Genomic DNA, 25,201 nt, shown 5'->3' with positions numbered 1-25,201 from the left:
ACGAGAGAGACGCTACAAACACTGAAATACGAAAAAACAAAAAAAAAAAAAAAGAAAAATTTTAGTTTAACTCATTTAGTATCTAGGTATTTCTTTTAGCTCAGATAGATGTTTAAATTCGTGTCTTGTTTCAGTTTGAGATCTGCATCCCAGATACTTCTAGACTCGATGAGAAAGTCGTCCAGTGTGTTATTTTGTTTCGCGAATTCTTTTTCTTCAAAGATAATATTTTTTAGCCTGCACTGAAACTCTATGAGTAATTTCAGTCTTGTAAAAGTCAAACGGTCATGGAACGACCTCATTCAATTAAAATATATCGTATAAATTAGTTTATTTAAAATTCTTTTTCCAAGTTTAAAATTATTTACATTCTCTGCGTGTGAGAAGAAGAAAAACTTAAAGGTGTTTTCGAAGGCAGGCTGCGGAGTATAGATTTTGTTTAGAATGGATATGGCGTATTTTATGAGGGGTTGAACTTTTTCGCATGAGTATATCATGTGCGCTAATGTTTCCTTCGCTATCAAGCACTACGGACAAAGGTCGTCCGGGGCATGTCCTCTTTTCTTAAAGATGGAGTTGGTAGGTATAGCGAAGTGAATTATTTCGTATTTTACCTCGTCAGCTTTGTTGTTGGTAGTGTTTTTGGGCACGTTTAAGAATAGGCAAGCCCATTCTTTTTGACTTGTGCCTCTCATGCTGTTGGTAAAATATAGGTTCCATTTTTGGTAGTGTGTTGGAACGCTGTGATGTTTCTTAGCGGAAATCAGACGATACACGTTTTTAGGCGTGAGTTCGCGGAAAGAGACGGAGAAGGGTGTTGTTTTAAGAACGTTGTTGTGATGGCGTATGTGGGGGTTATGGTATATGGGCTGGTTCAGAATTTCCTTGAAGGTAAGGTTGGTGATGGCGCAGTTCTGATAGATGGTGGCCCAGTGCTTCGCCATTTGGCGTTAGTAAGTTGGCAAAGTTTTGAGCGAAGTGTGCGAGTGGGCGGTGAGAAAGATGCGCTCACCCTGGGAGGCGCCTCTATATTTTATACTTTTTTATTTATGTCTTTTTATTTTTATTTTTAGTTTTGTATTATCTTGTATAAAGTTGAGCTAGGTCTCTGGTCGGTTAGGATTTCGTTTCGTTTTTATGTCATTTAGTTTTGTTTCTTTTGTTGGGGTTGTCGCGCTTTTCCTTTTCGATGGTTTTTGTAAGGTGTCCGGTTTTATGTCCGTTACTGTAAGCTCTATTTCCATTGGGGTGGGAGTCGGTGTTGAGTTTTGTGGAGGATTTGCGACGACAGCGATGTTGTTGGGTACGGTTTCAGGATTTGTTTCGTGAGTGCTGTCCTGTATTTTTGATGTTTGCACAGGGTGAGTTACCGTTTTGTGTTGTGGTGTTTTGATTGTTTGCGGTGCCGGTTTTGGTGTCATCGCTTTTGTTTTCTTTTCAGTCTGTCCGTTTTGTGTGTCTGGTATGTCGATTGTGATGTCTTTGTTTTGTTTTTGTGTTGTCTCTGTGTTTTTGTCATCGACTTCATCTTGTGACATTTCGTCAGTGTCAGAGTCCGAAATGTCAAGGTCCTCCAATAGTTTCTGTGTGTCCTGTGTTGTTTGTCTTGTTGGTACCGTTTTCCCTCTAAAGTGTAGATGGTGTAATGGTGTAATCTGTGGTCTATTGTTACGGTCGGTGGTATTTTGTCCACGTCCACGGTCGGTATCATGTGGATTAGTCTTCGTCCGTCACCTATTTGGTTGCTGTTATTATAATAACCGTAGTTTACATAAACAATCTTACCAAAATTTTGTAAAGCCTCATAAATTTTTTGGTTTAGGGTTGACGCGTCGGTCTTCATTGTAATGAGGAACACTTGGTTTCTTCTGGGTTTGAGGGGTGCGTTTTGGATCTCTCCTGGGAAGTGAAGGCCTCTCATTACTAATGTTTGGACTTGTTCTTTGGATTTCAATTCCACAGCGTATTGGCCTTTGCCTGTGTATTGGATGGAGGTGATGCATCCTGGGCCGATCAATTTTTGGGTTGCATTTTGAATGTCGTTTACTTTCTTTTCTATGCCTGCCGGAGACTGGTCAGGCGTGAAGAGTGTTGCTTGGAAGATTCTTGCGTGAATCTCCTCTTTTAGTGTTTTTTTGTTTACTTGACGCGTGTTTGTAGTATTGGGCTGTATGTTGTTTTCCATTCTTTAATTTTGTTTTCGATTCTTTAATTTTGCGCTAGAGTCCTTATTTTCTTCGTTTTTCTGCATTTCGCGGTGTTCCGGGTCTGCATTTTTAATATTCTGATGGTCAGCAGAATGTGGTTGACCAGTTTCAACTTTTTGTTGTTTTTCGTTGGCTAGAAAGCCTTCTTTTTTGGATTCAGAAAAATCTTGTTTTGAAACTGATTGGCTTTTAAGAGTTGTCATTATTTGTGATATTTGATCCACTATTCTTTATTTTTTGATTTGTTATCAAGAAAGTTTTATGTTTTTAGCTAGGGTAGCTAAAGGAAAGTTCTAGATATTTGTCAAAAGAAATCTAGCAATAACTCTGCGAACGAATTCGGCTTAAATATAAAAGTTGATATACAGCAAGGGCTGTATATCTCAAGAGTCTCTTTTGGAGATAGGCTGATAAAAAAATTTTCTGTAGCAAAGGCTTCGCTTCACAAAAGTTTTGATCTTTCGTTTTCGCCTCTGCGGAGGAGAAAAAGTTTTTGAGTAAAAGTAACTTAGAGTCTCTTACGCGGGGTGTCTTTTTGTCTTCACAGCGAGTTGAATACCATAAATAGCCAAAGAAATAAAATAACTAATTTATTAAAACTCAAGATAATTTATTTAAAAATCTTTAAAATCACTTTAAAATCAACTAAAAGATATTACACTTGAGGTATTTAGTATTTAGAGTCCTCCAGCGAATGCCTTGTGGACTTGCCCGAACATCTCCAGGGAAGACCCAGAAGCACGTCGACCCTGAGTTTGCCTCCCCTTTGAGGAACGGGCGAAGAAAAAAAGAAAAGTATCAGTTTAATACAAGCACACCGGCCTAGCCAGCTCGCAACCAATCTTAGCCATTAGGCCGAGAAGCGATAAGGGATTGCTAGATGGACTCCTTTGCATTAATAAAATTACTTGTGGTGTATTTTCCTTCAAAGAGAGTTATTCCATAAAATTCTTTGAATTAGATTAATGAAACGTTATCTCAGCGTAAGGAATTACGAGTTGGTCGATAGATTGATTTTGTGCTTGTGTATGAATGGTTGATGTGTCCGAAGAAGAAATTTCATTTTTATTATTTTGTAGTTGCCCATTCCGAAGTGTCAAAATTTAACAAAAATCGACAGGGTATTAGGTTTTTGTTATCTTATTCTTGTTATTACATTCTGATTTTTATAAAGCATATATTTACTTAGCTAATTATTCGTGTAATGTTTACATCATAGTATTAAGTAATAGATGTATTTGCAAAGTAATTTTTTTTTTTTTCTAAACTAAGTATTCATTTAATGTTTACATCAAGCTTCTCTTTAAGATATTGAAGAAAAAAGTTTTTTTTGAAAGAACATAATTAAAGGATTAAAATTGAATAGCAAAAACTGTGGGATAGAATTTCATGCAAATATAAAGTAAATGCACTAAGTAAAAGATTGAGAGAATAAAAAAAAGAGCTTTTATAAATAACTAATTAAATTACTTCTAATTAATCCTCACCTTAAGGTGGTATACCCCTCAGAAATATCAAATTTTTCAAAAAAATTTTTGTTGTTTTATTTAATCTAAAATTTATCATAGAATCATATTCTGAAAACCATTTTTTAAAATTCAGTATGTAACTTGAGGAAAACAAACTTTACTAAACCTTACTTTTTAAAGCGCCCTTGACAACCTCCATAGCAACGGTTAAATTTTTACTTGGCCAAGAAATTCTCCCCAAATATAACTTTTGATACTGAGAAAAAGCTTGTTGAAATGAGTTTATAATTTATTTCTATTTTCCATTAATCAAAACATCTGTAAGATTAAAAGCAATAACTGGATTTCTCATAAATTTCTTCCAGAAGTTTCTTTAAAACGAATTGCCATCTTAAAAGTTATATATATATCTAGGTATCTGTTTATGTTTATATAATTTAAACCTTATACTTTTAATGGGTAGAGAACGTGTGAAATTTGCTACTCAATACAAAAAGAAAAAAAGATTTCATGGAAATCAATATACTTTAAATAAAAAAAATTCAGCAAATACTAGTCTTCTACTAACAGATTCACAGAGCTCAATAAATGTATCTAATTCGAAGGTAAACCCTATTAATACTTTTGCAAGTTCTAATAAAAAAAACATATGTGGATACAGAATTATTGATAGCACTTTATTAGCCATTGTTGTTCAGTTGTTATGTTGTCCAGAATGTAAAACTTGTCGACTTAATTTAGCTGAAAATGCAAAAAAAAAATTTGGACTTTCCAGCTCATTGATTATATTTTGTAAATGTGGATTCAATCATGAATTTTTTACATCCAAGAAGTGTGGTTCTGGAAGTTGTAGAGCCTTTGATATTAACCAAAGGTCAGTTTATGCAATGCGTTCATGTGGACAAGGCCATACTGGCCTTAAAAGATTCTGTTATCTTATGGATCTTCCACCGCCAATGACTAAAAACACTTACATTAAAATTGTTCGAAAAATTGCTATTGAAGTTGAAGCAATTGCAGTAGAAACCATGTCTGATGCTGCACTTGAAATTATAAAAGCATCCCAACATACTACTGATGAATTCAATTTAATAAATACCAGTGTTTCTTGTGATGGTACTTGGCAACGTCGAGGTTTTTCCTCATACAACGGTGTTTATACTGCAATATCAATGATTACAGGAAAAGTTTTGGATTGTGAAGTATTATCCAAATATTGCAAACAATGTTTTTTAATTCTAAAGAAAAAAAATACAGAACCTGATGCATATAAAATGCTAAAAAATACTCATTTTTGTAACCTCAACTATACTGGCCCATCCACCGGTATGGAGGTCGCTGGAGCAAAATCAATTTTTGAACGATCTATTGAAAAATATAAACTTCGCTATACTGAATTTTGTGGTGACGGAGATAGTAAGGCATTTTCATCTGTTGAAAGAGTGTATGGTGATACAATAGTTTCAAAATTAGAATGTGTTGGTCATGTGCAAAAAAGAGTTGGCACACGATTAAGAAAATTGAAAAAGGAAAGGTGTCTAGGTGGTAAAGGAAGACTTACTGATGCAACAATTGACAGATTGCAAAACTATTATGGAATTGCAGTAAGAACCAAAAATCAGTCTGTTCATGAAATGCGCAGTGCTATACTTGCTTCATTGTTTCATGTTGCTTCCTCAAAAGAAAATAATTATCACACCTATTGTCCAAACGGTGAAAAAAGTTGGTGCCAGCACAATGTTGATCGAAAACATCCCAATCAACCTTCTCTCTATAAACCTGGCCCTGGTTTGCCACGTGATATTATTGAGTTACTAAAGCCAATTTATAAAGAACTTAGCTCTAATGAATTACTTGCAAAATGTATGCATGGAAAAACTCAGAACCAAAATGAGAGTCTTAACATGATGATATGGGAAAGAGTACCGAAAACTAAATTCTGTTCATTGTTACATTTGAAATTTGCAACATATGATGCTATTGCAAACTTTAATATTGGAAGAAAAGCATCAGTGATGACTTATGAAAAACTCAATATGATTCCAGGAACATTTATGATAGATGGCTGCAATAAAGAAAATAAAATACGCTTGTATCAATCGTCATACAAAAATAAATCCGATGTTAAGTTGCGTAGAAAAACAATCAGGGGCAATAAAAAGAACAAAAATGATAAGGAAAAGCAAAAACAAGGAACTCTTTATGCTGCTGGTAGCTTTTAAACATTTTGCTTTAAAATTTACAGACATTGTTTATTTTAAAAATATTTTTCTGCATTTTTTTCTCTTTTTTAATTTTTAAAGTGTTTTTTTGCTAACTTCTATTTTTCAATCTCCCGTCACAGTTATTTGATTTTCTAGTAATCAGTTTTTAATCAAATTTTCAGCAATGATGTGTTTTTATATGATGTATGCAATCTGCCAAAAGTTAATTATAAAACATTTCAGGGTTTGAGATATTGCTGTTTCAGCACTAAAAATTGGCTTATTTAAAAATCTTCATAATCCGTGTAGTGCTACATGGAAACTAGTAGTCAGATTTAAAAACTTTTGGCAGATTGCATAGATCAAACTGTTTTTTATCATTGGGCCAAGTTTTACTTTGAATACTCTATTAGAATCTGAGATATTTTTGACAGTGCGACGTGCATATTTTCCTATATCCGCCATTTTAGGTGATTGTCATGACAACATAACCACCTGTAATTTTATAAATCGATTTCATTTAATAAGATCTTTCATAGGCTTAATTTTAATTTTGACTATAAGATTTCACTTCCAAGATAATTTTGAAGGGGGTATACCACCTTAATCCACCTTGGAGTTGGGTTTAGATGAAGTGTTTTCAAATTAGTAGTTATTATGATGACGTTACCCGTGCATATCTCCTTTCTTTCCACGCTAACCTTTTGAAAATAAAAAGAGTTTTATTGTTTCCTTTTTTAATATCATGTGTTTGTTTCGATTTGAGGTGGCTGGATGTTCCCGCAATGTTTTCAGTGCAAGGACTTTCCGACAAATGCAGCGCAATTCGTATTCCTTCAATCTCGATGAAGTTTGGCTGTTCTTTCAGCTTAACTCTTAAGGTGGCTTCACAGGAAATAAAAGGTGTAAAATCAAAAAAAAAAAAAAAAATTGAAAAACATGATTTTTGAGACTTTTAACAATGCTGAAAATGATGGTACAATTATTTTTTAATAATTTTAATTTTTTAAGCAACAATTTTGCATTTTGCAGGTATGATATAAAGTAGCTTCCTTAGCAACGCCTATAGCAACGGAAAAAAGCAGTATGAAAACTTTTGTTTAACCACTCTTTTGGTATGTTTTCGTGTTCTGCAATTATAAAAGATTTAGTTTAGAGGCTAACCATGTTCAGTTTTAAAAATAAAACCGTTCCACTTATTAAAATTGCATCATTTCACGATCATTTAATTACTTCTTGTGACAAAACCATTATACTAACACAAGTTGTGTTGATACAATGTTTACTTGAAATATTTTTTTAGATTAATAAATTAAATATATAATGGGTAATTATAAGAATACTTCAAGATCTAAGAAGAGAAAATTTAGTGGTAACAAGCACACCAAATGTATTAAAGATACGAATGTAACTGGTAACTTGTCTGAAAATGTTTCATGTATCAGTTCTAAAAAGTTAAAGTTTGATGTCGAAGATACAAGTAATGCCAACACAAATGATTATTTTCTTCTTGTTAATTTTATTTTTATCAAACAGTTATTTGATTTGGTTAGTGCATGTCCTGATTGTAAAAGTAAAGTTAACATCACAGATGATTATTCTAGCAGAATGGGTTTCTCCCATAAACTTATTATAACATGTACAAATGCACAACGTTCTTTTACATACAGTAATTTTACTTCAAACATTGTTAAAAATGATAAAAAAGGTAGAAACATGTTTGATGTAAACCTGAGAATGGTAATTGGATTCCGTGAAATTGGAAGAGGACACCAACCAATGGTTAATTTTTCACGACTTATGAACATGTCATGTTCATAAGTCGTGAAAAAAAGTAAAAATGCAGATGAAAACTATTCTCCTAAATTAAACTTGCCTGAATGGATTTATGAAATTATTAAGAAAGACTTTGATGAATTGAGTAATGACAGTTTATTGAAAAAATGTCTTCATGGGCAAACTCAAAATTGTAATGAAGGACTAAATAATATCATCTGGTCCCGATGTCCTAAAAATGTTTATGTAAAGACAGATGTTCTTGAAATGGGAGTAAACTCAGCAGTTCTTTCTTTTAATGAAGGTTCATCTGGTATTTATCGTGTATTTAAACATTTAAATCTAGACTTTGGAAAAAATACAATAACCAGTTCAGTAAAAAAAGACCGAAAGCGGTTACAGAATATGGTGAAAAAAGGACAACCAAAAAAAAAAAAAAAGAAGAAAAGAGTTGAGAGGAATTAGGAAAGGTTGGATTGATAAAGATCAAGAACAATTATCAAAAAATAGCTACAAAAAGGGATGTTTTTAAAACTTTTTTAACTTATTTGCCTTATATCTAAAAATGAAGATTTTAACATAATTTATAAACTCAAAACACGATATCTCAACATTAAAAAATGCTTAGACCTTCAAATTTTCCCTAATTGTCCAATACATATATATGTAGAGAATGAACTAGAATCTTGATAATTGAATGAATATTTATTGATTGCTAAGTCTTTTTTTGAACCCTACCCCCTAAAAATTAGTCAATTTTCAGTTTTTAGGGGCTTAAAAGAAATGTTTTTGTTTTTATATATTGATCTTAGTTCATCCTCTACCTCATATATCAGATAATAATATTGCAAAGTTGCGAGTTGTTTTAATTAGCCATTCTGGTTTAATCGTGTTTTGAAAAATAAATAAATATATGCTTTTTTTATGCGTTTTTTATAAATAAAGTCCTCTTTTTTTTTTTTTTTTAATAAGCATTTATATTTTATTGTTATTTTCATTAAATTGAATTTATAAAACTGATTTTAGAACAGATTTAAGTTATTTTACTAAAAAAAAAACATTTCCTGTGAAGCCACCTTAACTTAACTCAAAAGAGTCGTTTACTATTTGTCAAACTCAATCGTTAAAAAGTTTGACTAATTGTAAAAGAGTCTTTTACAATTTGTCAAACTCAAATGTTACGCTGAACCCTTCTTCAACGAAAAGGTCCATTTGTTTCAAATTCTCTTCGCCCTTAACTAAAGGATGGTATTTCACTTTTAATAAAGAATATCCTCATTCTCATAATTCCAATTTAAATTTTTTATTACATCTTATCTTCCAAATTCAATTAAAGCTCGCAATAATTTCCGACTACAATCATGTTTTAAAAAAATTCTTTTTAAAACAAAATGAAAACGTTAAGATATCCAGTTAAGATATCAGTTATGATCTAAAGAGCGTAAGGTAATGTTGGGTTTTCCCCGCATTTATATCGAAATGAAACAAGGAGACGTTCTATATCTTCGCAGATAGACTTTTTCTGATGTAGAATTGAATTCTGAGTTTGAATTCCAATCAAATGCATAAAATAAAAAAAAATGCAATTATGCAAAGAAAAAAAAAAAAAAATTAATATATATATATATATTCTCGGCTGACGATATCTTAAGCTGACCAATGTACTCCTATATAAGAAGGAGAGTTCGCGCCAAATGTAATTAAAATTTATATTTTCGTGGCGCTCTCCTACAAAAATAGAAGGACACTGATCACCTTTTATATATACTTTAGAAAAAATATGGGAAAGCGTAGATATAATAAAGTTTACAACAAATAATTTATTATTACTACATATGAAGGATAGGTAAAACGAAATATTTGTATCCAGTTCTCTGTTTATCTAAATAAATTGTTTATAAGGTTAATTTGTTAAATAGAAGCGCTGCAGTGTCCTTTTTTTGAACATAATAAAGCTTTTCATTCATAAAAAGTTATTAACTGAAATTTTTTTTCCAAAGTCATTGTCTTCAAAAACTTAACGTAACAAAACAGAAAACGGTTAAAACTAGTGCGCTTAAATTTGCCCCCAATACAGTCTTGAACGTATCTTAATATAATTAGCACAGAAACGTTTAACGTTTAATGTTTAACGTCGTTTCGTCATTAGTTACTAGGCTTTGAAAAAGCGCGTTCTCTAAATGCACGCGGCCATTGGAGAAAGATCTCTTCAGCAAGTTGAAACTTTTTTCCTTTTGAAATCTAATCATTAGTTTAGATATATTACATAAAGAATCATATTAAGAGAAATGATAATCGTTAAGATCATATTATAATTGAAGTAAGAATATAAAATAGTTATATATACATTTTTATTAGCTAAAGTAGAAAGGATTAAAGTTTTTATCAGAAAAAGTAGAAAGGATTTTAATTTTTTAAATCGTTTATGCTTTGTTTGTTTTAGTTTTTCTTTTTGCAGTTTTATTTTTATTATCTTATTTTTTAGAAGGAAAATAGGGGACTGCGCTGAAGGGGATTGCGCTGCTTGCCAAAACCATTTCAGACTGTACAGTATTAAATCAGAGGATCATTTCAGAAACAGTCTTCTGTACTGCGGAATGCGGTATCTATATACATCAGGATCATGTGCAGAAGGCTGTGGAAGATGCGGCAAATGTTATGAACACTCTGTCGATCCTCAAAAAGGGGCTCTTTACTACAACTGCTTTGACGAAAGATATTCCGTCACAAAACCCAGTTACGAAGACTATCGAGATTATCTCAGAAAAAAAAGAGAAAACGCCAACGCCTATGAAGAAAGTAATTCGGGCAAACGATTTAAAAGAGATTCGGAGCAAGACGAATTTTAAAAAGGTAGTCTTTCCTTCTTCTTCACCAATTATGACTATAGCAACTAGTAGGAATGCAACATCTGAATTTCTTAATGAATTTATTAAAAACAAAATTATTTCTAATAGGCATTTTTATACAGTTTTAAAGACAAATGATAAGTTGAGATGTAGTTATTTAAGTTTACCATATGGCATTACTACACAAATAATAAATAAAGGTTTAACTATAAATCAAGCAAATTTTTCTCCAATTTCTTTTAAAAATAAATATGATGCACTTGAAAAACAAAACAGTAAGGTTATTAAACGTTTAACTGGCTTATTTAAAGAATTTTTAGAAGGAATAAGTATTGAAAATTACTATCCAAAAAATCAGTTACTTAATAATATTTTTGATTGCTTTATGTTAAGGGATAAAAAAAAAATCACTTTGGCTTTAATAGGTAGTAGTAATTCTGGCAAATCTTTTTTATTAGACATTATAACAAGTTTATTTGAGGCACATGAAATTGGCAATATAATTCCACCTACAAACAATTCTCTATCTGAATTTTGGTTAAGTAATTGTGTTTACGCTTCTATAAAACGATGTGAAGAATTCTTAATTCCCACTGTGGCAATTGCTGGAGAACTCCTACTTTTTTGACTATGAATGGAAAAAATGTGTTTGATATTACGAAGTTTTGCACAAATGAATTTGAAGCTATCGCTAACAGATGCTATCTCTTTTCTATGCAAACTGATACTAATAGTTTAAAGATCGCACCGTATCTACAGCTGATAAGTCTACACAAACAACAAATTATGGCAAAGTTATACGAGCAAGACGTCGCTACCCACCCTCATACAGTATTTACTACCGACTTGGAAGAATTGAAAGGCTACTCTGGGGACGAGGAATGAAAAATAAAACAATTGTAATAAAAATGTAATGTTAAATATATTATTTTACAATATCAAGTGTCATTAGTGGGAATGCATCTGGAACATAAAAATTTCAATGAAAGTTTCCTTGAACATTGTTTTGAGTCGGTCTACTGCCTGATAAATGTTTTACATCTAAAAAATAAGAAATATATTTATTTTTGTCTCTTAATTGAGTTGTAGATGGATCAAAACTCGGTGCTGTTGCACATAATTCTTGCATTTTTCTGTATGTTTCACTTGGTAGACCAGATCTATCGGCTTCTCTTACTAATATTGTATGTTCTATTACAACATCATAATCAAATTCGACAGGCATATTACCCGCTGTAAAATTTACTAGACTACCTGCGTAAATAATTGGTAACATTACGTTATTTTCAAAATAAGGTTGGGGAACTGTTAAATCTGAGTATTCATTATAATAAGTCGTTATTTTTCCCTTTGTCTAATGGTCTATCTGTTGAAGCATTTATACTATCTCCTTTTGGATGAGACATTCTATCTTCGTTTATAGTATGCGCAACTCCACACTTAAACATTCTGTAATAGATATCTGAAAAAGGTTCTAAAGGATAAATATCCATCATATACCTATTCCCAGATAGCACATAGACGTTGGCCCAACGTTGGATCAACGTCGAAAAATTCGTTGGCCGATGGTCGGCAACCGACATCGAGCCAACGTGGATTTGATAGTCGGCGCGACGTCGCAACCAACCGTTGGGTTAACGTTGGCCCAACGTCGGATATCGACGTTGGGCGAGCGTCGCATTCTGACGTTGGTCCTACGTATAATTCAAATAATATTAGTTTTACTTGTTTGCAAAAACTTTAATTTTGATTCAAAAGGTGTGCCCATCTTTTCAATCAAAAACAAAGTTTTTGCAATCAAATTAAAACTATTTATTTGACTAAAGTGTAACTTTTTTCAACTAAAGGGTAACTGTTTCTTTAAGTAAAGCGTAACTACTTCTTTGTAATGTTGAATAAAATGTAATGTCCAAATAAGTTTGAATAAAATTTGACGCTGATGAACGAAAATAAAACATTGATTAATGAACCAACTTAAATTAAACAATTACTAAGAGAAAATCAATATTTGTTGTAATAAACATAATTATGTTAAAGCATTTGTACAAATGTTCAAACAAAATAATGTTCTTCTCGACTGCTAAGCATCCTTACGAATCTTGTATCTTTACTTCACTTGAGACTACAACAACGTTCGAATGTTCCTCGTTATACAATTTGATATAAATCTTTCGTTTTATGAGCTTTAGGCATTGCCATAGCTACTGCTAAAATTATAGGTGTTCATATATTTTTGTGTTTATATATATTATTAGCAAACACTTATCAGTTTCAATTTTTTTACACAAAGTTTCGTCAATAAAGACTTTTCAGAAATCTGGAGGGAGAGGGGAGGACTAAGCGCTAATTGGATTTTTGAAAAGTCTTTAAAAGTGATTTCTAATAATTTATTATTGCTTTGTTTTTGTAAGAATAGAGGGGGTGTAACCTCTTCAAATTATCAAAATATCATTTTTTTTTTTTTTCGTTTAAATTTTGATTTTCCCCCCTTAACTTTTGTTTTAGTTCCCCCCCCCCCCCCCACAACTTTTATGATCTTCCTATGCCACTGCATATATGTATGTATGTATGTATGTATGTATGTATGTATGTATGTATGTATGTATGAACATATATATATATATATATATATATATATATATATATATATATATATATATATATATATATATATATATATATATATGTATATATATATATATATACATATACACACACACACACATCAAATACAAAATCTATATTTAAATAATAAAATAGTTAATAACAAACATATGTAAGATATAAGCACTATATACAAATTAAATTTCCATAAATAAAAACATAAAATATATTTGATGTATCACCTGCATAAACATGTCGACAAAATATTTTTTTTAAAATAATTAGTACATTTGTTGATATTTCACTTTCATTTTTCAATGCCACATCTAAACAGAAAATTATTGAAAAATAGTATCAGTATTTTACTGCAAAAACTAGAAGTAAAATGCTTCAAAATTCTCTTATACAAATAATATATGAATTCCAATCACCATTAAAATGCTGCAAATGCATATAAAATACATTACCGTATCCCTCTTTAACAGCTGTTAAAGAGGGATATGGTAACAAATGACAAATTACAAAACAAATGCTTCACTAGACATAATTGAAAAAAAAAATTTTAAAAGTTTCATTCAGTAAATAATGAAACAAAGAAATTTTAAATTAACACAACACTCAGCTAAAGATGCAATAATACCTTTTTCATCAGGATTGCTATCCAGATCACTTTAATTTTCTGAGTCTGATGTGAAATAGCGTTCATCCTGATCATCGTCATAGTGATTATTAAGAATTTGAAAAGGAAAATTATCTTCATCATTGTCAATATCAATCTCATATGAATTGTCATCATAACAAACATTTTCACAATCATTAGAAATACTGCAGGTAGACACATTACTTTTCTGATAACTTTCACCATAAATTTCTTATATATCTTATCAACTTGCTCTTTCACTCTTCTTCTGTTTGTTGCATATGAAGCAGCCATCTAAACTATTAGTATCAGTTAAATTATATTGTATAATATTAGTAGCCTAATATTATAAACCATTATTAATACAAAAAAACAAAATTTTAAAAAAGATTTAACTTGACTACTTTAAAAATAAGAAGAGCAAGAGGTGATTTAATTCAATTTTATTTTATAAAATAAGTAAAAATATGGATAAAGTTAAATGGAATCATCCTCCTAAAATAATTAAATATGCAATAAAAAGAGGTCATACTCAGAAAATGCAAAAGCAGTTCACACATTCTACCACAAGATTTAATGTCTTCACAAACCTAACAGTTAACAATTGGAATAATTAAACAGGAGAGATAATCAACTCTGATAATGTGAATGTCTTCAAAAACAAGTTTGATTGTTTCAAAAACAAACAAAAGAAAATAGAAATATAAAAAAATGAAAAATAAAATGAACACTTTTCCAAAGCTGTCAAAGTTTAACATCTACAGATGTTAGACTCGCCACATTGTATGTGTAGAGCAAAAAATTTATTATTATTACTATTATTACATTCTAGCATTTTATATCTTTTACAAATTTTATATCCTATCATAAATATATAAACAGTAAATTACTTAGAGTTTTTTTAGAACATTAAGAAATTTACTATCAATATTGATTAGTCCAAATATTGATTCGTCAATTCAATTTTTATTAAGAAACATATATCTTTTGAATAAAATACAAGTATAAGAACATAAAATGTAGTCTTAATGCATGATATGGTAGCCTAATACAAGCTTTATAGCACAATTTTGTAGATTCTCCTGCAATCAGTGCTGCTCTGAGGAGAATTTGGTGAAGCAGCACAAACTTACTTCAGGCCATGATAATAAACAGGGTACTCAAGTTCTTGATACAAATTAAAAAATTCTACTATCTCTAATGTAATATAGAAAAAGTTTATTTACAAATTATGTAGCTACATAATTAGTAAACTACTAGTTTAAAGTTAAATAAACACAAAAATGGAAATAAAGTACCTGTATCTCTCTAACAAACTGGATTCTAACAAAGGGGATTTCTTTTCACAACCACTTCTTCGCGTGATTCAATCTTTTTTGATTCTTTTAATACCACTTCTTCTCGTGGTTCAACCTTTCTGAGTTCTTTAACGACTACATTTCCTCATGATTCAACCTTTCCGAGTTCTATAACGACCACTTCTTCTCGTGATTCAATCTCTTTGTTTTAGAATAATTTCTTTACAACTTCTTTGCATAACCAACAGCTAACTAAAAACGGGATTTTTTTAAGAATGGCGGAAAACTTAACACTAAAACCTGTAACACACTGAACGAATTCAAAAAAGCAAAAATTCAGTCGCATTCTGACGTTGGCCCGACTTTGGTTCGACGTTATCACTTAAGTGATAAAATAAAGCAACGCTTCCGACGTTGTGCCAACGTTGGCCCAATGTACGTGTGCTAGCTGGGTTCGTATTAATTTGTGGGGCCCAGTTATCAGATATAATTTTTGCCTCGTCTAATGTTTTAAAATCCACCCGAGGTTTAATTATTTTACCTTTTATATAATCAAACCTTGGTAAACTTTTTATATTTACATATGCATAATCTGCTGTTCCTGTAGATGAAATAACTGAATCAAATGGCACTTCAGAAGTTTTATAATAAGCATTATTATCCCATTGCGCTAATAATTCATTGCGTAATCGCCAAGGAGAATCAATATGCAAATTGTGTTCCCATTTAAAATGTGCAATAGCAGGTTTCTTACCTATTCCAAACTGATGCCAGGCAGGATCATTTAACGTTATTGATCTTGCACCAAATCTTGAAAATCCTGACCATACATTACGAATAACTCCAGGAAACACATTTAAATTATTAGGTGGTTCATACTTTGACCATATATCATGATCACCATCATCTTGAAATACTGTTAAATTTAACGGTGCGTCTTCTCCACATAACAAAAATTCCATTGTATAATCTGCAATATCTTTATGATTAGGATTGGCATTAGTAGGTGGTTCTGTAACCCATGCTCTTCCATTGTTAAATGTGACTGATGCTCTCACTGGTTTCCAAAATCCTACATTATATAATTTATCTAATATTACCTCTTGTGGATGACAAGAAAGCGACGAAATTGATTTTCAAGTTAACACCGATAAGTTACTACCCCAACACAAAGAACAAATATTAAAAGACATACAAAAACAAAAACAAAAGGAAGAACGCAAACAAAGTGAGGTGTTTTATTTAACTCCTGTTCATAAAGTATTAGAATATCTTGAAAACTATATTTCTTATTTGCGAGAAAGCGGAGCACTTAGAGAGAAAGACTTTTTCTCTCCAGTCGAAAACGAGTTATTGATTAGAAAGAGAGAATGTTTGCAAAAATCCAAGACTACATTGATAAGTGTGCCAACATACTTTTTTATGCAGCAAGCAGTCAGGAGGAAGAATATTGCTGTACTCCTGTCCACATTGTGTCATCTTATAATTGGATCGGCACTTTCTTTGGACTCGAAGGGAAAAAGGTCTTTGAGTGCATACATGAAGGTAAATATATATTTTATTTTATTAACTTATATATTTAGTAAACTGTTTTAAAAATATACTTTATTTAGGATGCAATATGGGCAGGCATTGGCACACTATTGTACTCCTTCCATCAGATAGTTCCGGGTGCCCAATATCTACAACTAGAGCAATAGGCTCAAGGTACTTTGCTGCAAGCAGTAAAGGTAGATGCAACCAAACCAATAGAATACGCACTATCGGTTCTGATAACACTGCTGAAGTATGTTGTGAACAATGCCAACGACAAGCTGTACAAGTTTGTAGCGCCTGCTATGCCAGCAGTCGGTCCTCAACTGAAGGGGATTGCGCTGCTTGCCAAAACCATTTCAGACTGTACAGTATTAAATCAGAGGATCATTTCAGAAACAGTCTTCTGTACTGCGGAATGCGGTATCTATATACATCAGGATCATGTGCAGAAGGCTGTGGAAGATGCGGCAAATGTTATGAACACTCTGTCGATCCTCAAAAAGGGGCTCTTTACTACAACTGCTTTGACGAAAGATATTCCGTCACAAAACCCAGTTACGAAGACTATCGAGATTATCTCAGAAAAAAAAGAGAAAACGCCAACGCCTATGAAGAAAGTAATTCGGGCAAACGATTTAAAAGAGATTCGGAGCAAGACGAATTTTAAAAAGGTAGTCTTTCCTTCTTCTTCACCAATTATGACTATAGCAACTAGTAGGAATGCAACATCTGAATTTCTTAATGAATTTATTAAAAACAAAATTATTTCTAATAGGCATTTTTATACAGTTTTAAAGACAAATGATAAGTTGAGATGTAGTTATTTAAGTTTACCATATGGCATTACTACACAAATAATAAATAAAGGTTTAACTATAAATCAAGCAAATTTTTCTCCAATTTCTTTTAAAAATAAATATGATGCACTTGAAAAACAAAACAGTAAGGTTATTAAACGTTTAACTGGCTTATTTAAAGAATTTTTAGAAGGAATAAGTATTGAAAATTACTATCCAAAAAATCAGTTACTTAATAATATTTTTGATTGTTTCATGTTAAGGCGTTTTTCTATAAGGGTAATAGTTATGGTTTAGCAACTTTAAATTGTGGAAAACACCCACTATAAATTAACAGACCGACTATAACCCGTATTACGGGTTGCTTTTTTGCTAGTTTGAATAGATCTTCTTAAAAAAAATTTAGGTTTTTTCTGAAAATATCATTTTTAACCGTTTTATATCTGAGGATTTTTGGTTGAGTTTTTAATTTAAAAAAGGTATAAATCTAAAGAAAATGATAACTAATGTTGAAGAAAATCTCGTTCGTACTGAGAAAGTAAAAAATTTTGTATACGATAAAATAAATCAGCCACTTAGTTTTCAGTTTGTTATGCAAATATTTGATAAAATAAGAACTGACAGTTTAAATTGCGATATCATTGAATCAGTGCCAATCAAACCTCACGCAGCAGAAATATACATCTATAAACAGAAAAGTGAACTTGATGATGATTATTTATGCGATCATTATCGATTTCGAAACACTGGGAGAATGAAAAACCAACAACTTGGTATAACAAAAACTTATTATAAAAATCAAATTGGCAAAACAAATGAATACAACAACGATTTTCAAAAACAAGTTTTTGTAAGCAACATTTAGGTTTTTTGTGTTTTGGTGAATTTTTAGCTTGGATAGACTATTGATTTATTCTACGAAGCTTCTTCGCCACTCTAAAGAAAATCGACGTTTGTCATCGGCTGCTCCGCAACAAGAGTACAGACTTTGGCGAACTTTTTTACTTGATTTCTTTTTTTTCTTTCTAACCTTTTTTTAATTATTTTTTTCTTATCATTATGGCATCATACGCGAAATCTGTCGGCAACAAGACCGAAAGACAGGAGCGAATTATTGATCTCAACATCTTCATGGACCCGAACGAGCACTACAACAGAAGCTACCAAGAACAACGAGCGAAAGAACTCGAAACGAAGATCACGAAAATAGTCGTCGCGAACAAGATGATCGGCCTCACTTATTCCAACCGAGGCAACTGGATCGTCGAATTCCGCTCGAAAACCGACGCACAATTGCTTGCAGACTCGGAACTCACCATCTCCGGCTGCAACCGTAAAGCCCAGTCGAAAGTCCGAAGCGAAATCGGCTTTCTTATTACCATAAAATGCGATCCCCTGGTATAAGACGAAGAAATCCTGGAGCAACTGAAACTTTTACAGCTGAAGTGTATTCTATTCAACACACCAGCTATCGATTCAACCCTCTCCTGAAGGACGGACGAAGACTTTTCCGAATCCGGCCCTCAGTCAAGCTCGATGAAATTCCACACAACATCGAGATGGAAGGGGTTAAAATCGCCCTCTACTTCGCGGGAAAATCCTTTCTCTGCGAGAAATGCGGTGCTTCGCATCCCCCACAACAAAGATGTGTTCATAAATACCAACAAAAACAGAATACTACACCCGAAGCGATCATCGTTGCAAAAGTTAGCAACGCGAAGAAACCTGCGAAACCAATTGAGAAAGTAGTCGAACTAAAGCAGACGGTAGAACAAGAAAAGTTCGTGAAAGAAATCCGAGTCCTCGTTGATGAAGAGTCGAGGGATCACCGCTCTTGAAACAACCAACATCGAGACGGAGAGAATGGTTGAAAAACTAATGGACCTCGCTGCTGAAATCAACTGCTAGTGAACTGCTAAAAGAGTCTCTAGGAGTTTTCAACACAAGAGCTTCTTCAAATGAAAATGCATTAGTTCTGGTATGTTGCTACGGGGATCTTAACTGCAACATTCAAGACTTAATCTTTGCATTAAAAACCAAAAATCTTCTCTCTTCTGTGTGGGGCATCACAAGGCATTTCTCACACCACCAATTTGAGTTTGCTCTGCACAGTAGTAATGCTCTCACCACTTTTCTCACCAGTGAAATTGTCATTAAGGGATGTACTCTTAAATTCAAACAGAAATACATACCCAAAGTTCATGTTTTGGTACAAAACATACCAATCGGAATTTTAAGAAACGGCTGCTCGAGCGCTGTCTTTGCTTTAGCTACACATCTAGCTAAAGGAAGAGGAAATTTTGACTCCATTTACTGTCAAAAGGTCAAGGTGGAGGGCGAGGAGATCTGTACCGGAAATGTTATCATCATTTTATCAAATTGGAATAACCCAAACGAAACCCGTTACCCAGGTACGAAAACGTGGACGGCCTGACCCTGCGATACAAACATAGAGGTCAACCGGAAATCAGACCGACATCTGAACACGTTGAAAACCCCATTGCCACAAAAGTTACAAGCACACCAACTCCCGAAATTGAACATGTTTCAACAAAAGAGGTGAAAGCCGATTTTCTAGTCGTCCCTCAACCTGAAGAAACGGCCTATGAAAATATTGAAATCAATGATTCTCGACCTTCTTTCACTCGAAAACGGCAGAGAGGAAGAAGAGAAAAGAAAAACCCAAAGAAATCAATTCAAAGGAATACATCTCTACCTGCCGCAAGTGATAGTGACATTGACTTAAATATTGAGGACGAGTCCAAAATTGCAGAGATAAATAACCAAACCAGCGTTGCAGATCAAAATGTCTAAGAAGATGCTGACCTGAGTTTTTACGAAGAGGATTTCACCACTCCAGTAAGTCCTTTTCTTTTTCTCCTCCTTTTACTATATTTTTAACTCATGATCTTAACCTGCTATATCCTTTCTTCTCTTCTAAGTATTTTTTATCAGCTTTAGTTATGCCTTTCCAAAAGGTGAGTAATATTCTAAAATTTTGTTTAAAATGTCATATAACCATTTCTTCATTTTATATCAATTTTGTTTTTTTGCCAAAAGTGCTTAAGCGAACTTGCGAAAAACGCAAACTGGTCCTCTCCACCATGGCACTTAATATTCTAACGTGCAAAATACGCGGGTTGAACAATCCGACAAAACGCGCCAAATTTTTCGGGTTTCTCCAAAACTCCCCCTTTGATCTTATCCCCCTTTGATCTTATCCTCCTTCAGGAAACGGACTCCGGACCCACCACAGCAAAACAGTGGAGTGACGAATGGTCGGGCGCGTCCATCTGGAACTCGGGTCCTAGCAGCTCTTGTTGTGGGGTGGCTATCCTATGCAAACCAAATATTGAACTAAACGAACTAAAAAGGGATAATCACGGTAGAATGTGCAACAATTTGCTAAGAAAAACACGACATACATATTATCAACTTAAACGCACCAAACATCCCAAGCGACCGTTACGTTTTCTTTGACGGACTATATGACTTCTCACAAGACACAGGACTACCCATCATATTAGCTGGCGACTTTAATATGGTGGAAAACGTTACGCTAGACACACAAGACTCCAACTATGCAAATTACCATACAACCGGAACAGTACAACTGGACAACTTTAATAAACGCTGCAACCTAACAGACGTATGGCGCGCGAAACACAAGGACAAACGGGCTTACACTTGGACAAACAATAACGTCAAATGCAGACTGGACAGAATTTACTGCAGACATGACGACGCGACAAGAGCGACGCGCACAGACATATTAGCAAACACTTTCCCGGACCATGACATTATGACAACCACGCTCCATTTTAAAACGGTAAGGAGAGGACCAGGATACTGGAAGCTGAATTGTTCCCTCATTGAAATCGAGGAAGCCCAACAAAATATCAAAACTCATATTCGCGACCTGCGCGCAAAGGAAATCCTCCTATTCTTCCACTCTGAGTTGGTGGGATGATTTCAAAGCGCTTATAGCGGCGGAACTGTAAAAGAACGCAGCGCGAGCAGGCGAAACCAAAAAACGCGAAATCAGGCGCCTTCAACATCACCTTCACCATCTAGAAAATAATATTTTAGCGAACGCGGATAAAATCAACGACACGCGAGAAAAACTTTTCGATTTGCAGTTCCCTGTCGTAAGCGTGCGCACAAAGCAGAAACTGCTAGAAGAGGGCGAAAGACCGTCCAAATTTCTTGTCAATCTTGAAAAGTCGCAGCAAAAACATAAGACCATATTCGAAATACGGAAAAGCGACGGATCATTGACAAATGAGCCTGGTGACATTCTACACTCTCTCAAAACCTACTATCAAAACCTGTTCACGAAAACAGAACTCTGCGAAAACAGTCAAAACTATGTTCTGGCTCACATCAACAAATCTCTAACCGCGGAGGAAAACGAACTACTCAACGAGCGCCTAAAAAACAAGAGCTAAAGGCGGCGCTGAACAGGTTTGAAAACGGAAAGTCACCAGGCTATAAAGGTCTTTCGGCCGAGTTCTATAAAACCTTCTGGCAGGATCTGGAAGACGACTTCGAAGAGCTCGCCAACCATATTTTATTCACAGAAAAACAGACCGCACCGTCCATGAGAAAATCCATCAAATCGCTCATTCCAAAACAAGGTGACTTAACAGATCAGAATAACTGGCGCCCCATTTCCCTCCTTGGCGCGGACTATAAGATCATAACAAAAGCTCTCGCACTAAGGCTGTCAAAAGTGATGGGAAAAATCATAGAGCCAAACCAAACGTGCGGCATCCCGGGAAGAAACATCTTTTCAAATTTGCACCTAGTCCGGGATTTAATAGAATACGCCGAGCTTAAACAAACTCCATGTTTCATCTTGTCCATCGACCAAGAAAAGGAATTTGATAAAGTCGATCGCGCCTTTCTCATCAAAATTCTTGAAAAATACAACTTAGGCAAAAACTTCATCTCTTTCATAACGACTCTATACTCTAACGTCTCAGCATCTATCATCAATGGCGGATTCTTATCACCTTTCTTCCATACAGAGCGCGGTGTCAGGCAGGGCGATCCGCTGTCGCTGCTGTTGTACGTTTCCGTCGCGGAAACGCTAGCTCTGCTGGTCAGAGCGGATGACGCCATTGAGGGCTATCATTTGCCTGGCACATCTAAAGCATTAAAAATCCAGCAGTATGCCGACGACTCTCTTTTTTTCGCCAGAAACAGCCAATCTGTTCAAAGTTTCTTCCGGAAGGTAGGTGTCTTTCAAAAAGCCAGCGGTTCTATTATTAACGCGTCTAAAACGAGAGGTTTGGCTCTAGGCAGTTTCGAACCCAGTTCTGATGCTAGACTAAAGGACATAACTTGGGCGAACGGGAACGGAATGAAAATACTGGGAGTCACCTTTTACGCAAGACTAACGCAAACAATAAACTTTAACTGGACAATAACACTGAACAAGATTGACAAAACGCTAGACTTTCTGAGACTCCGACTGGCATCACTGAGAGGAAAAGCTTTGCTTTATAACTCTTTGGGTCTGTCGAAGGTATGGTTTTTGGCAAACACACTCCCCATGCCTAAATGGGTTGAGACACGCCTACACGCCACCATCTTTGACAACCTTTGGCAAAAACAGAATTACAACCCTGTTAAAAGAAGCACTCTTTTCCTCCCTACCAAAAGCGGAGGTCTTAGTATACTCTCACCGAAAGACCAATGTCTCGCGCTCCACCTAAAAACTCTGTTTCAACTGAGACAGAGATGCGCTAGAGATACACATGACTGCCATTACCTTTATAAATACTGGCCGGCGAGCTCTTGGACAAAATTCACACACAAACACCCAGACTGGACTTTCTCAGACAAAACGACCTTCCGAAACACTGGGACGACAAAACGCCACAATATTACAAAACAACAATACAATACTTAACCGAACATCCATCCATATTTGACACAACTAACAAAACTTGCAAATCCATATACACAGAAATAACAAAAAGAAAGTTGTGACAGCAGAACGCTACTGGACTGGAGTGACGAAAACAAAACTGCCCTGGACATTATTTTGGAAAAGGAGCTTTACTTCTCACGCACACGGAACGACCCAAAACATACTTTACAGATTCTTACACAACAGTCTACCGACAGCGACTTTACTAACGAGAAACTCACGGCAACAAACTTTTAAAAACAAAAACTGCAAAACATGCGGGCACGTAGAAGACGCGATTTATATCTTCACACTCTGTCCACCCTCGATCGAAATCTGGGAATATTTCAAGCACTTATACAAATCCTTCGTGCCGAGTAAAAGAATAGAACCGGCAAATTCTATTTTTTTACTCGACATTGCACACTTATCGGAGAGGCACCCGGTGTCGCGTTTGCTTTTGACGCTCACTCAGATTATAATGAGTGAGATATGGAGCGGACGCTGCCACGCGGTGCTAAGAAACGGAAAAATGGATGCACAAAATGTTATTCAAAAGATCGTAAAAAAAATTAAAGATATAATCATGATAAAATATAACCATCACGCTGAAAGGAACACTTTAAACATCTTCAGTGAACTTTTCTGTCACATGGATATACTATGCCATCTTGAAAATGGGAAATTAAAAGTGAACATTTAAACTCACTTAAACGGAAAATTTAAACTTCAGCTCCTTTCATGAAATCTTTCAACTTAATTTTTTCTGATTAAATGATCTTTTTTAATTTAACTAATACTAATATAATATGAGAAATCATATCAAAAATTCTTTATCTATACCTTTACCAATTCTACTAATCCTAAAAGAATTCTATATATCATTTTAAAAACCATCTCTTATTTTTTTTGCTTCTTTTCACTCTTCTCCTAATCTCTCCTTTCTTTTTAAGTTTCTTTTTGTTTAAAAAAAAAAAAAAAGGTACTATTTTCCACTCCAACATCAGACGGAAATATTAATTATGATAAAAAAAAAAAAAGAAAACCTTGTAAAAATAACCTTGTAAATAATATTTATGCATATATATAAACACGTTTAAAGCTGTAAACACTTATATAATGCAAATATATACAAAAAAAAAAAAATCTTTCGGTGAATTTTTAGCTTAAATAGACTATTGATTTATTCTACGAAGCTTCTTCGCCACTTAAAAGAAAATCGATGTTTGTCATCGGCTGCTCCGTAGCAAGAGTACAGATTCTGGCGAACATTTTCCGTTTTATTTACTTTGAACTTTTCTACAATTTTTTTAACTTTTTTTTGTTTTTGAATTTCTTCTCCTGCAACATGGCATCCTACGCTAAAACCGTCGGAAGCAAGACTGAAAGACAGGAACGCATCATCGACCTCAACATCCACATGGACCCGAAGGGACACTTCAACCGAAGTTATCAAAAAACGCGAGCGAAAGAACTCGAACAGAAAATCGCGAAAGTCGTCGGAACGAAAAAGCTGATCAGCCTTACCTACGCCAACCGAGGTAACTGGATCGCTGAACTCCGAACCAAAGCTGATGCCCAGTCGCTTGCAGATTCGGAACTCACCATCTCCGGCTGAAACCGAAATGTTACATCGAAAGTCCGAAACGAAATTGGCTTTCTTATAACCATCAAGTGCGACCCTCTAGAAGAAGACCATGAAATACTAGAACAAATTAAACCCTTCGCAGCTGAAGTGTACTCCATCACACACACCAGCTACCGATTTAACCCTATCCTGAAAGACGGGAGACGACTCTTCCGAATTCGACCATCGGTAAAACTCAATGAAATACCACAACACATTGAGATCGAAGGGGTCAAAATTGCACTCAACATTGCAGGGAATTCTTTTCTCTGAGAAA

At 34.0% G+C, this 25,201-nt stretch overlaps 1 protein-coding gene across 6 annotated transcripts; it reads right to left on the bottom strand.

Annotated features, from left to right (window-relative positions):
* Nucleotides 1-12,512: 12,512 nt before the first annotated feature.
* On the bottom strand, nucleotides 12,513-24,207 carry LOC149876640 (uncharacterized). Of its 6 annotated transcripts, none has more exons than XM_090075204.1 (5): nucleotides 15,048-24,207; nucleotides 14,282-14,339; nucleotides 13,750-14,048; nucleotides 13,352-13,435; nucleotides 12,513-12,712 (listed from the first exon to the last, which is right to left on the bottom strand). In XM_090075204.1, the coding sequence occupies exon 1, from the start codon at nucleotides 16,007-16,009 to the stop codon at nucleotides 15,368-15,370; it is 642 nt and encodes a 213-aa protein (XP_089931330.1). In that variant the 5' UTR covers nucleotides 16,010-24,207; the 3' UTR covers nucleotides 12,513-12,712; nucleotides 13,352-13,435; nucleotides 13,750-14,048; nucleotides 14,282-14,339; nucleotides 15,048-15,367. The 6 variants fall into 6 exon arrangements, with proteins under 6 accessions (XP_089931330.1, XP_089931331.1, XP_089931332.1 ...); XM_090075205.1 differs by having other exon boundaries at nucleotides 12,513-12,709; XM_090075206.1 differs by having other exon boundaries at nucleotides 13,750-14,043.
* Nucleotides 24,208-25,201: the final 994 nt, after the last annotated feature.

This window comes from Hydra viridissima, unplaced genomic scaffold (assembly GCF_058129835.1).
Source record: "Hydra viridissima isolate aposymbiotic clone 2 unplaced genomic scaffold, HvirCarnegie_v1 scaffold_19, whole genome shotgun sequence".
NCBI lineage: Eukaryota > Metazoa > Cnidaria > Hydrozoa > Anthoathecata > Hydridae > Hydra > Hydra viridissima.
The sequence above is the reverse complement of the archived record's forward strand: the minus strand, read 5'-3'. Positions and strand labels throughout refer to the sequence as shown.